The 16,555-nt window shown below is 37.3% G+C and overlaps 1 protein-coding gene across 2 annotated transcripts in view; it reads left to right on the plus strand.

Annotated features, from left to right (window-relative positions):
* Positions 1 to 3,258: 3,258 nt before the first annotated feature.
* The window catches only part of C8H2orf80 (chromosome 8 C2orf80 homolog), a 37,903-nt gene continuing 24,606 nt past the window's right edge, over positions 3,259 to 16,555 (plus strand). For both annotated transcript variants that reach the window (XM_007501834.2, XM_056806997.1), the window contains exons 1-3: positions 3,259 to 3,368; positions 10,318 to 10,526; positions 12,064 to 12,145. In XM_007501834.2, the coding sequence (XP_007501896.1) occupies positions 10,486 to 10,526; positions 12,064 to 12,145 (123 nt within the window). In that variant the 5' untranslated portion in view covers positions 3,259 to 3,368; positions 10,318 to 10,485. The remainder of the gene's footprint in view (positions 3,369 to 10,317; positions 10,527 to 12,063; positions 12,146 to 16,555) is intronic.

The following is a 16,555-nucleotide window of genomic DNA, read 5'->3' on the forward strand; positions in this document are numbered from 1 at the left end:
GAAAAATCCTTTGATAAAATACAACACTCATTCATATTGAAAACACTAGAAAGTATAGGAATAGAAGGGCCTTTCCTAAAATAATAAACAGTATTTATCTAAAATCATCAGCAAACATCATCTGCAATGGGGATAAACTAGATACATTCCCAATAAGATCAGGAGAGAAACAAGGATGCCCATTATCACCTCTGTTATTTAACATTGTACTAGAAACACAAGCAGTAGCAATTAGAGAAGAAAAAGAAATTGAAGGTATTAAAATTGGCAATGAGGAGACCAAGCTATAACTCTTTGCAGATGATATGATGGTCTACTTAAAGAATCCTAGAGAATCAATCAAAAAGCTAGTGGAAATAACAACTTTAGCAAAGTTGCAGGATACAAAATAAACCCATTTTGTCATCAGCATTTCTATATATTTCCAACACATCTCATCAACAAGAATTAAAAAAGAGAAATTCCATTTAAAATCACCCTAGACAATATAAAATACTTAGGAATCTATCTGCCGAGACAAACACAGGAACTATATGAACACAACTACAAAACACTTACCACACAGTTAAAACTAGATCTAAACAATTGGAAAAACATTGAGTGCTCATGGGTGGGATGAGCTAACATAATAAAAATGAACATCCTACCCAAACTTATTCATTTATTTAGTGCCATACCCATCAAACTACCAAAAACTTTTTTACTGAATTAGAAAAAAACTATAACAGAGTTCATTTGGAAGAACAAAAGATCAAGGATATCCAGGGAAATAATTTTTAAAAAATGTGAAGTAAGGGGGCCTTACAGTACCAGATCTCAATCTATACTATAAAGCAGTGGTCATCAAAGCAATTTGGTACTGACTAAGAGACAGAAATGAGGATCAGTGGAATAGACTTGGGGTAAGTGACCTCAGCAAGCCAGTCTATGATAAGCCCAAAGATCCCAGCTTTTGGGACAAAACTCCACTAACTGATAAAAATTGCTGGGAAAATTGGAAGACAGTATGGGAGAGTTTGGGGTTGGATCAACATCTCATACCCTATACCAAGATAAACCCAGAATGGGTGAATGAACTGAATATAAAGAAGGAAACTATAAATAAATTAGGTTAACACAGAATAGTATACATGTCAGATCTTTTGGAAAGAAAAGATTTTAAGACCAAGTAAGAGTTAGAAAAAAAAATCACAAAATGTAAAATAAATAATTTTGATTATGTTAAATTAAAAAGGTCTTTGTACAAACAAAATCAATGCAACCAAAATTAGAAGGGAAACAACAAATTTGGAAAAAATCTTTATAACAAAAATCTCTGACAAAGGTCTAATTACTCAAATTTATAAAGAGCTAAATCAATTGTACAAAAAAATCAAGCTATTTTCCAATTGATAAATGGGAAAGGGACATGAATAGGCAATTTTCAGATAAAGAAATCAAAACTATTTATAAGTATAATATAAAGCATATAAACTATAAATAAGCATAAAACTAATAATAATTCAATAATAATGAAAAAGTGCTCCAAATCTATTATAATCAGAGAGATGCAAATCAAAACAGCTCTGAGGTATCACCTCACACCTAGCAGATTGGCTAACATGACAGCAAAGGCAAGTAATGAATGTTGGAGGGGATGTGGCAAATTTGGGACATTAATGCTTTGCTGGTGGAGTTGTGAATTAATCCAACCATTTTGGAGGGCAATCTGGAACTATGCCCAAAGGGCACTAAAAGACTGCTTGCCCTTTGATCCAGCCATAGCACTGCTGGGTTTGTACCCCAAAGAGATAATAAGGGAAAAAAAAGTCTTGTACAAGAATATTCATAGCTGCGCTCTTTGTGGTGGCAAAAAATTGGAAAACGAGAGGTTGCCCTTTGATTGGGGAATGACTGAACAAATTGTGGTATATGTTGGTGATGGAATACTATTGTGCTCAAAGGAACAATGAACTGGAGGAATTTCGTGTGAACTGGAATGACCTCCAGGAATTGATGCAGAGTGAGAGGAGCAGAACCAGGAGAACATTATACACAGAGACTGATACACTGTGGTTCAATAGAATGTAATGGACTTCTTCATTAGTGGCAATGAAGTGATCCTGAACAACTCGTAGGGATCTATAAGAAAGAACACTATCCACATTCAGAGGAAAAACTGTGGGAGTAGAAACACTGAAGAAAAACAACTGCTTGATTACATGTTTCAAGGGGGATATGATTGGGGATGTAGACTCTAAAAGATCATCCTAGTGCAAACATCAACAACATGGAAATAGGTTCTGTTCAAGGACACATGTGAAACCCAGTGGAATTGCGTGGCAGCTATGTAAAGGGTTGGGTGAGGGGAGGGAAAGAATATGATTCTTGTAACCAAGGAATAATGTTCTAAATTTACTCATGAAATAAAATTTTCAAAAAAAATTTTTTCCATTGTTACAAGATACTTATTCTTTCTCTCCCCTACCCCCAACCCCCTCCTGTAGCTGACACACAGTTCCACTGGGTTTTACATGTGTCATTGATCAAGAATTGAGGTGCATTTCCCCCAGAAACAGTGTTTCCAGAGTCCAGAGCTTGTCTCTGGATAGTGTCTTGTGCATGACTCTGTGTGGAGGTCATTAGAGCATTGTCTCTTTTCCTGATTTAAAGACTTGTTCTTTCTAACTGCTTTGGTGGTTCTGTGTTTTTCAAGGTTGAAACTAGCTTATAATTCTCTTTTTTATTTCCTATAGATAATTATACATGAGAATTAAACAATTGCTTTTAATCTTAAAATAAAAGTACTAAGATTTAAGTTCATATTTAAAAAAACATTCTCTTATTATTATTTCCTACTCTTGCATGTCTGGTCTATTAGAAGGTATGAAAACTTAATGTGATTTGGGATTAGGGTAATTTTCGGTCATGAACTAAAGAGCAATGCCTCAGTTATTACAGTGTGAAACCATTAGAAGCTATGTAGCTTTCCCCAGCTACATTTGCTAAACCTGGTTAACTGTCAGTATGCAAATACTCTCATAAGTCCCAGGGACATGAACTTCTTGCTTTTGTCAGCCTTCATAAATGTTTCAGGTTAATCATTTAGCAGAGAAATTTAATGCCTGGATACGTAAAAAGATAATGTAAACTCTAGGTTAGGATAGCAGCATCCTGGCACAGACTTCTGGATTGGTTTCCTTCTTACTTGAAAGGTCTTTTTTTTTTTTTAACATTTCATTTAATTCTATCATGTGGTTTCTTAGCAACCAGAGAAATACTTCCATTTTTTTGGTATCAGTGAGGAGGAGCTGAGGAGAGGAGAGAAAGAAGACAGACTTGAAGGAGAAAGAGAGAAGGGAAGCTTTACAACCTGAAGGCTCAAACTGGTAAGAAATTCTAAAATGCTAATTTTACAAAGGTTGGGACAATATTAGAATAACCCCTGGACAATGAGGTGGTCTCTGTCAAACTCTTCTCAGTAGTAATCTTGCTCCTTCTGGCTTTTGCTTTTCTCCATTCCTCTTTTTTTAATGGAAATATTTATGGGGTTGACATTTTGAGAGGGTACTGTCTTTTAGAAAATAAAGGGGGGCAATACCTTCCATTGGTTAGGATTCTTCCTTAACCCAAATAAGACAATCCTAAGGATCCTTTCCTTTCTTTTTTTAAACCTTACCATCTATCTTAAAATCAATACTGTGTATTGATTCCAAGACAGAAGAGTGGTAAGGGCTAGACAATGGGGGTTAAGTGACTTGCCCAGGGTCACACAACTAGGAAGTTCTGAGGTCATATTTGAACCCAGGACCTCCCATCTCTGGGTCTGACTCTCAATCCACTGAGCTACCCAGCTGTTCCCCCTGACTTTCTATCTACTGAGCCACGCAGGTGCCTCTCCTTTCCTTTCCTTTCCTTTCCTGACTGTTACAGATAATAGGTACAAATAGGGAAGCATCTCAATAACCAAGGGATATAGAGGGCAGAAATGGGGAAGCAGAGAGAAATTGCTTCTTGATATGTAAATGTAGTGATGTTTATGTAAGATGCATGTATCTAAGGCATGGGAATACCAGAAATTAGGGCAATCTCACTGGAACTATTTGTAACTGCTTTGCATAGGAAGGTAGGCTTTTCCCTAAATAGGTCTGACTAAATGATGCAATTAAACTTGCCTTACTGTGATTTGTACCTTCTTTCTAGAATAAGGGCACCTAAGCTTTTTAAAATTGTACAAACCTTGGGAAGTCAGATGAAGTCTATTGATCCTTCTTGGGAAAATATTTTAAGTGTATAAAATAAGATACAGAAGATTACAAAAGAAACCAATTATATTGGGATCACATTTTCACATATTTTTTAAAGAAACCATTTCATGCACTCCAGATTTAGAACCCATTCTAGATCTTCTTCCCTTAGAAGGCTCCCGGTTTCCTGTTGAACTAAAGACTTAGGAACCTGACTTCAACAAGCAAAGGACAGAAACCTTATTGTGTTAAAGTATACATGCCATACCAGGTATGAAGGCAGGCAGGATATTTAGAGATTTTACATGAACCATTCCCGCAGAATGTTTTGGCTGAAGTTATTAAGCTTTGGCATGGAAAGTCAAGTGCTGGAATTAGAATCATGAGCTCCTAAAGAAAAATCCCACGTCTGTCATACTTACTAGCTGTGTGACCATGGACAAAGTCTCTTGGGCTCTCTGAATCTCAGGTTGTAAATTCTTAATAATCATAATAACAATCATTGTAGTAGTGACTTCATGCCATTATTCTGAGGCTCAGCTAAGAGAACAGATGTGAAGTCAAAAGTTTTACAAACTTGAAGCATTGTAGAAATGAGAGTTGCTGACTTGGAGGTGAGAGGGTAGGGAGAGAAAAAACTCCAGATGAGGAAGAGCACATTTACTAAAGCCTATCCACACCTTCGCTGAAACTGAGACCCTTAGAAAGTTGCCTGGGCAACTATGAGTCTCAAAGGGCCTCATAGCGAATATATTCCAAGGTAAGACTGAAGCCTGGGTTTTCCTCTCTGGAGTCTGGTTTTCTATCCCTTCATGCCACAATACTTCTCATTACTACGACTACTGCTGCTGCTGTTGTTATTGCTGCTAGCACTCTTCCTCCTCCTACCATTGTGTTCCATTTTTTAATTGTGTCCAAATCTTCGTGATGCCATTTGAGGTTTTCTTGGCAAAGATGCTGAAGTGGTATGTCATTCCCTTTGCCAGCTCATTTAACAGATGAGGAACTGAGGCAAATGAGGTTAAGGGACTTGTTTAAAGTCACACAGCTAGTAGAAGCCAGATTTGAAATCACAAAGGTAAGTCTTTCTGACTCTTCCACTGTGCTACCTAGCTGCTTCTTTTATCATTACATACATAAGACCTAAAATGTAGAAATTTTTCTTGGAGCTCTTTCTTATCTTTTTTTTTTAAGCCAAAACAAGGTGGGGAATGGGAGAATGAATTTCAAATTCTTTTACTAGACCACCCAAGTGCATGTTCCATCCTACCGCACTCACACCAAAAGGGCTTTCATTCCCATGTGCAAAGACATCAATAGATATACATATGTTGATATTTGTGTAGCATTTCATGATTGCTCAAGACTTTGCTGTCATCCTGCTTCTCATGATTATTGCAAGAGTAAATTTCAATTTTTGTAAATGACTCACCTTGTGATAGAAAGACGCCATGGTACAATCTGGAGAGGGTGCTAGACACGAAGTCAGGAAGACTCAGAAAGACCGGGCTTCAAAGTTCCTCTCTGATATATTCTAGCTGTGGACACACCACAGCCTCTCTGGGTTTGGTTCTTGAGGAGGTTGAACTTGGAGATCCTTAAGGTCTCTTCCAATGCTAAGTCCCTGGCTTTATGCTCTTCTGAACCCAGGAACTCACTTCACTTCTGAGGTTAAGATGGCATTAAAACAATTAAGAAATTCTGAATGATCTTGATTGTCTTCCCATCAAAAAATAGAGCGTCACTCCTGCTGCTAGAAGCTTTTAAATATCACGAATCAAAAAATGTTAGGATTGAAAGAGGCCAGGGAGATTATTTGTTCCAACCAACCCTCCCACTCTTACCCCCAAGAAAACTGAGGCAGAGAAGTGAGTCAGCTCACAGAAAGAGCAGCCTGCCAGTGAAAAGCACTGTTGGGACTATGATCCTGTTCTCCTGACTCTTAGTTTTTGTTTTTCCTTAAACATTATTTTATTTGGTCAATTTCAAACATTATTTCTTGGATACAAAATTCATTTTCTTTTCCTCCCTCTCCTCCCACCACCCCTCCCACAGCCGACGCGTGATTCCACTGGGTATCCTGACTCTTAGTTTTTATTCCACTATATAATACAATTACTAAACTCTCAACTACATAATAACCAACAGTATCTTCTGAAAACTGACACTTAAATTATCCCTCTTACCCTAAGACAACCAATTACAGACATCCCTCATTTTATTATACTTTCCTTTAATGCACCTAGCAGATTTTATGGGGAGTTCTGGTTTATTTTTTGCAAATTGAAGGTTTGCCGCAACCCTGAGTCAGGCAAGACTACCAGAACCATTTTTCCAATGGTATGTGCTCACAATTGTGTCTTTCTCTGTGTCACATTTTGGTAATTCTCACAATATTTTAAATATTTTCATTATTATTAGATCTATTAAGGTGATCTTGAATTAGTGATCTTTGACACTAAATACTGTAATTGTTTTAGGGCTTCACAACATCGCTCATATAAGATGGTGAACTTAATCAATAAATGTTGTGTGGGTCTGACTGCTTCACAGATCAGCCATTCTCCCACCCCCCATCCCTATTCCTTGAGACACGACAATATTGAAGAATATTATATAAGTTTAGTTGATAAAGCAGTTGAGAAGATTGACCCCAGATCTGAAAGAATTTCTACTGTAGGTAAAATGCTATGAAACAGCATCACATGCTATAGGGAAAATTTTTATGAAAGGAAGAGTCAATCAATGCAGCAAACTTTATTGTTGTCTTATTTTAAGAAATTGTCATAGGTCATCCTATGTCATCCTTCAGCATCCTTCACTCTGATCAGTGTGTAGCCATCACCATGGAGGCAAGATTCTCTATCGGCTAAAGGAATATGACTCCCTGAAGGCTCAAATGATTGCAATTTTTTTTTAGCAATAAAATATTTTTTTAAACTCTTACCTTCTGTTTTAGAATCAATAATATGTATTTGTCCTAAGTGTAGCAGTTAAAAATTAGTTTTCTCTGCTAGAAGTATTATATTTTTTAGAGGTTTATTAAAGATTAAGAAATAAAGAAAAATACAAAAATAAGAAAGCACATGCCTAGGAGAGCCGAATGGCCCATTCACTTACACTACATCATGAGAGATGCATCTGCTCAGAAGCAGAAGTAGGAAGAGAGACCCAATAGGCTTTACAGCCAATTTAAATAGAAATTTTGATCTCGCCCAGGTAGGGATCTCAGGGAGATTAGAGGGTATCTTGGGAACTAGAACAAGGACTTTTGGGGATTGAAGTCCAGGGTTCAAATCTCCATTTTTACATTAGGCAGAATATTATTAAGAGCTAGGTAGTGGAGGTTAAATGACTTGCCTAGGGTCACACAACTGGAAAGTGTGTGAGTTCAGACTTGAACCCAGGACCATCTATCTCTAACCTGGCTCTCAATTCACGGCACCATGTAACTGCCCTGAATAAAGTATTTTTAATAATTGAACATTGGTTTTTTGACATACTCTTTGGCTTGCTACCTCCACTCCAGTTATTCTGGGGATAGTCTTATTTTTGGCTATAGTCCAGGGTTTCCCCCAAAGAGGAAGGAGTAGTAAAAGAAGTATCTAAAGAATTATAAAAATTTGGTGCAGGATAGCATGTCAGGGAAATTCATTCCTTCCCTCCTCCTGGAGGGTTGACCTGTCCATTCATATTCTCTAAATGCCAGAATTTGCATCTGTTATATGCTTTTTATTTGGAATTATTTTTGGGGGGTGTTTCTTTTGACAAATGTTTCATATAACTCATAACTCAGTCATATATCCCAGGGTGATTCTGGTGTTTGTCAACATCCTCCTTAGGGGGGATTGTGCAATTATCCTAAAATTCAAGATTTAAAATTTTTTGGAGAAATTTCAGGAAAAGAAATTTGCCAACACCCTGAATCAAGAAAGAAGATCCTTTTGGAGAAGGTGCTATCAAGATGCCCAAAGAAGCCACACACTGCAGCAAAAGATCCAGAATGAACTTTGGGATATAATGAAACTGAACTGATGGGGGTTGAACATACTTATTCTAAATGTAAACTCATGCCAAAGGGGACTGCCTCCTAATTGGCATTTTGTCAATGCATCTATCAATCAGTTTTTTGTATTTTTCTTCTCTTATTTCCCTCTTATCCCTAACTATTGTAACTTCCTCTTAGAAAAATGCAATATTGTATGTACTTTTAGCTAGCAGGTATTTAGAGGTATAAGATAGTTATGTTTAAATGATCCATTCAGGAGTTTATTCTCCAAAAGGATCACAGTGGAGATTGTGTCAGGGAAGTTCATTCCTCTCCCTCTCCTGGAGGGCTGATCTGTCCGTCCACATTCTCTAAATGCCAGAGTTTGCATCCATTAGGTGCTGTACATCAATATAAGAGAGGGGGCAGGTCTTGTGGGAGGCTTCTTGGATGATTACAGTGCTGGAGAGACAGGTAAATGGAGAGAAGGGTTAATGGAGGCTAGGAAAAACGTGGTCTGAACTTAGAATAAAAATGAGTTTTAAAACAATGATTGTCTACCCTTTTTTTTTTTAAACCCTTACCGTCCATCTTGGAGTCAATACTGTATATTGGCTCCAAGGCAGAAGAGTGGTAAGGGCTAGGCAATGGGGGTCAAGTGTCTTGCCCAGGATCACACAGCTGGGAAGTGTCTGAGGCCAGATTTGAACCTAGGACCTCCCGTCTCTAGGCCTGGTTCTCAATCCACTGAGCTACCCAGCTGCCCCCAATTGTCTACCCTTTCTAATAAACTTTATAAAAATCAATAACTGGGTAAATATATTAATTTTCAATTATTACAATAGGCTATTTTATTCCCATACAGAAAGCAATGATAAACAAAACAGAATCACAGTATACATTAACAGAATGATTTAAACAGATTTCAGAAAATCAGTTAACATAGATAGTTCACAATCTGCTGGGAGTCTGGCAATAAGTCTTATTAAGACATAATACAGTTTGGCAGTTCTCGTGATTGGCTATTTCATATTCCATCTCTATTGAGAACAAATCTGATCAAATATTTAGGGTGATTCAGACACAATCTCTGTGGTGGGCCTTCTCTCTCCAGTGTAGACTCTTCCCCTAGGTACCAATCTATGCTTGCTACTATAGCAACTACAATCGACTTCATGGAAGACACAGTAGGGCTTTATTTCTTTCTGAAACTCACAAACTCACCTGGATTTATCCATCTCTGGTTTTCTGTTTAATCAGGAAGTTAGGAAATTTTAAAAAAGACAGCCCTATCCCAGGCACAGGGCTGGTTAGGATATATTCCTCTTGCTGTACGGGATCAGGTGGGCAAGAAAGTCATTATCATCCTCTTACCTTATTCTCCATGGTACAGATTTCATACTTAGTAGCTAGAAAACAAAATGAGCAGGTTGCCCCTTTAGTATATAACAGAAATTCTAGCTCATCAATCAAATAAACTCAATCTAGTGATAAGTCATTATAGCCTGAAGCAAGAAGAGGAATTTACCAAAAATAATGACTGAGCATGCTCCAAAAAGGTTTTTGGGGAAGAGGGGAAGAAGAAACCAACTATATAAGTAATGGTAAACCCCACTAGTTACAATGGGATACTGACTCTTCTCCTGTGTGCCTTAATTTTATTGTTGCCAGTGCAAACTAGCTAAGGGTCATGTAAATACAAGATGTCATTTTCTTAAATAACTAGTATCTAACATCCCGTCTGGTTGGTGTGTTTAGGTGGAGATATTTTCTTTTTTCTTTTTTTTTAACATTATTTTATTTGGTTGTTTCCATACATTATTCACTGGATACAAAGATCATTTTCTTTTTCCTCCCCTCCCCCCCCCCCCCCACCTTTCCCTCTCCCATAGCCGACGCACGATTCCACTGGTTATCACATGTGTTCTTGACTCGAACCCATTTCCCTGTTGTTGGAATTTGCATTATAGTGTTCATTTAGAGTCTCTCCTCAGTCTTATCCCCTCCAACCCTGTAGTCAAGCAGTTGCTTTTCATCGGTGTTTTTATAGGTGGAGATATTTTCTACCAACACACCCCCCTCATGGATTCTGTATATTTTCAGATCCCTTCCATATCCAAAAGGCTAAGATTCCATGACTGATCTTTGGAGTGGGAGCCACTCAGACTGCAAATTCTCTTCAGTTTGCTGGTAGTGGGTTGAAACAAACTAACCAAAGGCTTCAGGTACAGTAGAAGCAGTATCTTTCTTCTCCATCAGATATTTTTATTCATGGAAAGAAGACTCCTTAAAAGAGAAATAAAAAAACTCCTGTAAGTATGATTTGGGAAATAATATGTATATTTTCTCTTGTTATTTGGTGGGGTTTGTGACTCACAATATTATTGCTTAGAGAAAACTTAAGGAAAGGGATCTCTTCATGTAGAAAAAGTCAGAAGTCTTGCCATTTCCTATAGAGGCAGAAGACTTCAAATTTCCATCAGGAAAGTTTAGTTAGCAGCTAGATAGCTCCTTTAAATCTTTTTAAAAAAATCTTTACCTTCTGTCTTAGTAACAACTCTAATACAAAAGGGCAAAGGCTAGGCAAATGGTGTTAAGTGACTTGCCCAGAGTCATACAGCGAGCATCCCATCTAAGTCTTAACTTTCTCAGTCTTTACCTTGTTTCTCTCCATAGATCTCTTTTATGGGAGAAATAATAACACTATCTGCTTCAAAGAAATATGTGCATTTTTTTGATGAATGTTCATTTTACTTGAAATTAAACGATTTGGAATCAGGAATGTGGGACGAGAATGTTCTCAACCTGTTTTACTTGAGCCTTCAAATCTTGTGACCCATTCAAGGTCCTTCATAAATGTCTTCCTACAAAATTATTTGGCTAAACTTTCCTGGCACTTTTTATAATTTCATAATCAGAGCTAACATTAAACAAAGTAATGAAAGTAGGTCAAGATTGTCTTTGGGGCCCTTAGCCTCTTTTTATGTTTCCAACCTCTCATTTATTTTGATATCCAAAACTATGCATTTTTGAGGACATTTCTCCTCCTTGGAAGTGTCCCCTTCCAGAATGCGCTTTTTTTTTTTAATTCTCACTACCTTCCCCTACCCAAGTCTGCTCTCCAGAAAGGATCTGATAATGATACAGGTGGACACCTTTAGACTTCACTTGTTACTGCTTCTCAGAAGCCAAGAGAATGAATCTTGGATTGTGGGATTTTAGATTTCAGCAGTTCTGCTCTTAACATTTTTCAGTATTTTCTGAAGTGGGTGAGAAAGTGATTTATTTTTAGACTGGTGAGTCTCAACTTCATCAGTCATGAAAATGATATTATTGGTCATTTGATTCTAAGTGTCTTCTTCCTGTTTTCTCTCCCTCTCCTACTAAGCTTCCCCAATATGTGTTTCTATGCCATATGTTTCAACCAATTAGTATTTATTAAACTCTGACTATGTGCCAGGCACTCTGCTAAGTGCTAGGGATACAAAATGAGATGAAAGACAGTCCCTGCCCCCAAAGGACTCAGAAGCTAATGGAAGAGACAACATGCAAGTTATTACAATTAAAGTTCTCTGGAGACCATATCTTAATTTTATAATTATTTAATAAATAGCTAAAAGTGGGCCAGAAAAAAAGAGAGAAGTATGAGTTGCTTAGCCGGCTAGCTGGGATCCTCTATAAATCAAGGATTAGTTCAAAACTTAAAACACATGGTGATTTCTTAAGCACTCTTGCAAGGCTGAAAGTAGACAAGGAAAATGTGACCTTTGCATGGACAATGGCACCCAGGAGAGGGAAATGTGACCTATACATGGACAGTGACTCAACAATGCTTTCTTGCTTTTTAAGGTGTGATTATGTTGGCATCAGACTTCGGGAAAATGAATTTGACCCAAAGGGAAGAAGGCAGCTCACCTTTCTAGATCATATGGTAAAGAAAAAGATTCATGCTAATTATATTTGTGTTATTCATGTGTTTACTAGTGGGACAAGGTGGATGAGATTAGTTTATTAATAGATATGATGAATAGTACCCCTTTTAATCCTAAAGCAGCTAGGCATCACAATGGATAGATCTGGCCTCAAACACTAGCCCCATGCGACCCTGAGCAAGTTGCTTAACCTCTGTCTGCCTCAGTTTCCTTACCTGTGAGTTAGGGATAATAATGGACCTTATCTCCTAGGGTTGTTATGAGTGAGATAATATTTGTCCATCTTAATGTGTTATATAAATACTAGCTATCAGCTAAGCTTCTCCTTTCCCATCACAGGTCTAATCTTCATTTTAGTCTACTGTGACCCAACTCTGGGCAAAAGGAAGATAGAAAATAAGATGATATAATAATAACTAGCAAATAATAAATGTACATAAAATTATATATTAAAATAACTGTTTATAATTAATATGTATTAATTATGTTTAAGTGATAATTAAAATAATATGCAATAATAGTCAAGAAGAAATATACATATGTAATTATATGATAAATAAAACAAGATAAATATAATAGCTAGCAAATATTTAAAACATTTTACATATATATGTATGTATCTCAGTTGAGACTTATAATAAACTGGTAAGATACTCTCTACTATCCCATTTATAGATGAAGAAACTGATTCTGAGAAAGATTAAATCACTTGCCAAAGGTTACACATTGAGTATCTAAAGCAAGATTCAAACTCAGACCCTTCTGACTAAAAGAGCAATGCCCTACCTTCTATGTCACCAGTCTATTATTATTACTTATTAGTTGGCATGAGGTTAGTAGCAAGGGAGGATACCTTTGAATTATCAGGGTCAAGTGTTTTAGAAATTCATTTATTTCCAAATTTGCTATCTTAAAATTTGCCATTTTATTTTTTGCTATATTAAAACATTTTGCTATATTTTCTATATTAATTTGCTATATTAATAAATTCTAGGTGGCTTAATGCCTTGAGAGCCAGGCCTAGAGACAGGATTCCTGGATTCAAATATGGCCTCAGACCCTTCCTAGCTGTGTAACTCTGGGCAAGCCATTTAACCCCCCATTGCTTAGCCCTTGCCATCCTTTTGCCTTGAAACTAATACATAGTATTGATTCTAAAATGGAAAGTAATGGTTTTGTTTTTTAAGGGAACTTAGAAGTCATTAAGTTTAACCTCCCATTTTACACATAAAGAAACTGAAGCCTTTTTTTTTTAGTACAGTCTTGGCTTGGACAAGATGTTTTACATTCTTCAAGGTCGCACAGAGAAAAAGTAACTGATATTTGAAGTGTTAGGAATATCCCTTTTCTTGCTTAGCTCAGTAGAGAGCATAAGCTGAGATTTGAACCCAAGTCTAGTGACTCCAAATCCATTGCAATTATTACTGTCACATTTTCTCATCTTTTTAAGGCCATGAAAAATTATTGATCATTCTTGTTTTTAAGTATAGTCAACTCTTAAATATCTGCCTCGTGAAGGCAATGACAGATTTCTGTTAGAGAGCTTCAAACTCTTCCTGATCGTGTTCACTTTTTGAGTGGCTTTGCAGGCAAAAACCAAAAAACACAGAGGAAGTGGAGGTATTAGCAGAGTTTGGACTTAGAAACCGTCCTTGATGAGTGTTATCAATGGAAGCAAAACAACTCTGAGTAAAGCAGGGCTGTCTATAAACTGGAAAGTCATCTTTTAAAGCGGATGCCCTGACCAAAGAATATCAGGAATGGGATTCATCCCACCAGAAATGCAAGACATTTATTTTTTCTTCCTCAAATCCAACAAGCCCAAATTTGGGGGGTTTAATGTGGGCACAGAAGAAAAATAAATTCAAGTGAATGTCAAAACTTTTTGGTGGAACTACAATCAATTCATCTTCTTAGTGAGGGAAATATCCATTTTTTTCTTTGCTCGATAGAAAGCATGATTTCATAAACCGGAGCAATTTGTAAAACATTTAGTACAGTACCTGGAGCAAAGCAGGGACAGGCTTAATAAATGTGTATTTCCTTCCCTTCCCCTCTATTACACTCGATTTTTGCCTCAGCTCACATAAGAGGAATAGTTTTTAAGAAACTAAACCATGAATACTTTAAGATTTCATATATAGATGTTGAAACAATCACTGAGCCAAATGGCGATGGAAAATCTTCAAGTGGGAAGGTGTGGTGAGTTGTTTGTCAAGAAGCAATACGATCTAGTAGATAGAATTTTGGGATTGGTGTCAGGAAGACATGAGTTCAAATCCCAAGTCTTCCACTTATCAGCTGAGCTGTTAAAATCATTTTCAGTCCTGTCTGATTTTTTCTGACTCCATTTGGGGTTTTCTTGACAAATATAACTGGAGTGGTTTTGTTGTGAGGGGATTGAGGTGAACCCTCTGAGTTCGGGATGGGTACACTTGGCAATAATGCAAGACTTTCAAAACTTAGCTTAAAAATAAAAGAGAAATTTATTAATTTAGAATCCATGATGAATTTGGCTGGGAGGACAGCATAGATGGAAAGATACTTTTTACTCCAAGTGATAGGTGACTTCAGAAGGGTATGCACTCAGGCACAAGGGGGGGGGGTGGTCATCTGAGTGGGGTCAGCCTGAAGACATAGGGGGTGACCCTCATAGCTTAGGGGACAAGCAGATGTCTTAGCTACAACCCAATGGTATCAAAGCATAGCCTGGAGGTGTATCCCTGTGTCCATCTTGAAATTTAGGGGAAAATCCAAGGACGATAATTCTCTCAAGGGCCTTTGAAGTCCAGGTTGACCCCCTTTTTAGTCTTAACAAGAATGCAAGGAAGCAAAGGAATTTTCCTGCTTACAGTTTGGCCTGAAACACTTCTATAATCTGGGGGTGCAAGGTAAACCTAGGGTCTCAACATCAGTTTGCCAATTCCTTCTCTAACTCATTTTATAGATGAGGAAACTGAGACAAGCAGGATTAAGCCACTTGTCCAGGGTCTCAAAACTAGTAAAAGTAAGACCAGAATTGAACTTAAGAAGATGAGTCTTCCTGACTCCAGACCAGCCCTCTATACATTGTGCCACCTAGCTGCCCTGCCTTGAGGTTAGTAGTCAATTTTAAGAGTTATATTCAGACCAGGAACTAAATGAAATATCAAGTTTTTTTCAGAATGAGTTTGAAAAATATTTTTATGCTATAGTTTTATTCTATTTAAATACTTTTTAAAACAATGTATTCAATTACTTATAAACTTTGGTGAGATAGAAGCAAATGGTTTGATTCACAGCTCAGTAAAAACTTTAATTATTTAAAATTTTTAAAATTATTTTTATTATTTTTTTATTTTAAACATTATTTTATTTGGTCATTTCCAAAAATTATTAACTGGAAACAAAGATCATTTTCTTTTCCTCCCCTCCCCCCTCCCACCACCTTTCCCTCTCCCATAGCCGATGCACGATTCCACTGGTTATCACATGTGTTCTTGACTCGAACCCATTGCCATGTTGTTAGTATTTGCATTAGAGTGTACGTTTAGAGTCTCTCCTCTGTCATGTCCCCTCAACCGCTGTAGTCAGGCAGTTGCTTTTCCTTGGTGTTTCTACTCCCACAGTTTGTCCTCTGCTTATGGATAGTGTTTTTCTCCTAGATCCCTGCAGATTGTTCAGGGACATTGCATCGCCACTAATGGAGAAGTCTATTACGTTCGATTATACCACAGTGTATTAGTCTCTGTGTACAATGTTCTCCTGGTTCTGCTCCTCTCGCTCTGCATCACTTCCTGGAGGTTGTTCCAGTCCCCATGGAATTCCTCTACTTTATTATTCCTTTTAGCACAATAGTATTCCATAACCAACATATACCACAATTTGTTCAGCCATTCCCCAATTGAAGGGCATCCCCTCATTTTCCAATTTTTGGCTACCACAAAGAGTGCAGCTATGAATATTCTTGTACACGTCTTTTTCCTTATGATCTCTTTGGGATACAAACCCAGTAGTGCTATGCCTGGATCAAAGGGCAGACAGTCTTTTATCACCCTTTGAGCATAGTTCCAAATTGCCCTCCAGAATTATTCAAATTTTAAAGCAAATTAGATTGGTTCATTCTAGGTTTATTTCATTCAAGTCTCTGGTTTGGACTATGAATATAATAGGAACCTCCCCCCTCCCCTTCTCACCTACCAAATGATTGATTTATCAAATGACAGGGAACAGTGGTACCCTGGGGGAAAGCATTGGTTCTGGTAAGGGAACCTGCCTTTAGTCCTTCTTCAGACTCTACTTTTATCACTTCAACTCCCTGGACCTTGTATTTCCTAAACTATAAAATGAAGCCATTGGGCTAGATGGTCTCTAAGTTCCTTTCCAGATATCAATCCTGTAATGTATAGGATCTTTATACGGTCATGTAA

Source organism: Monodelphis domestica, chromosome 8, assembly GCF_027887165.1.
Source record: "Monodelphis domestica isolate mMonDom1 chromosome 8, mMonDom1.pri, whole genome shotgun sequence".
Lineage (NCBI taxonomy): Eukaryota > Metazoa > Chordata > Mammalia > Didelphimorphia > Didelphidae > Monodelphis > Monodelphis domestica.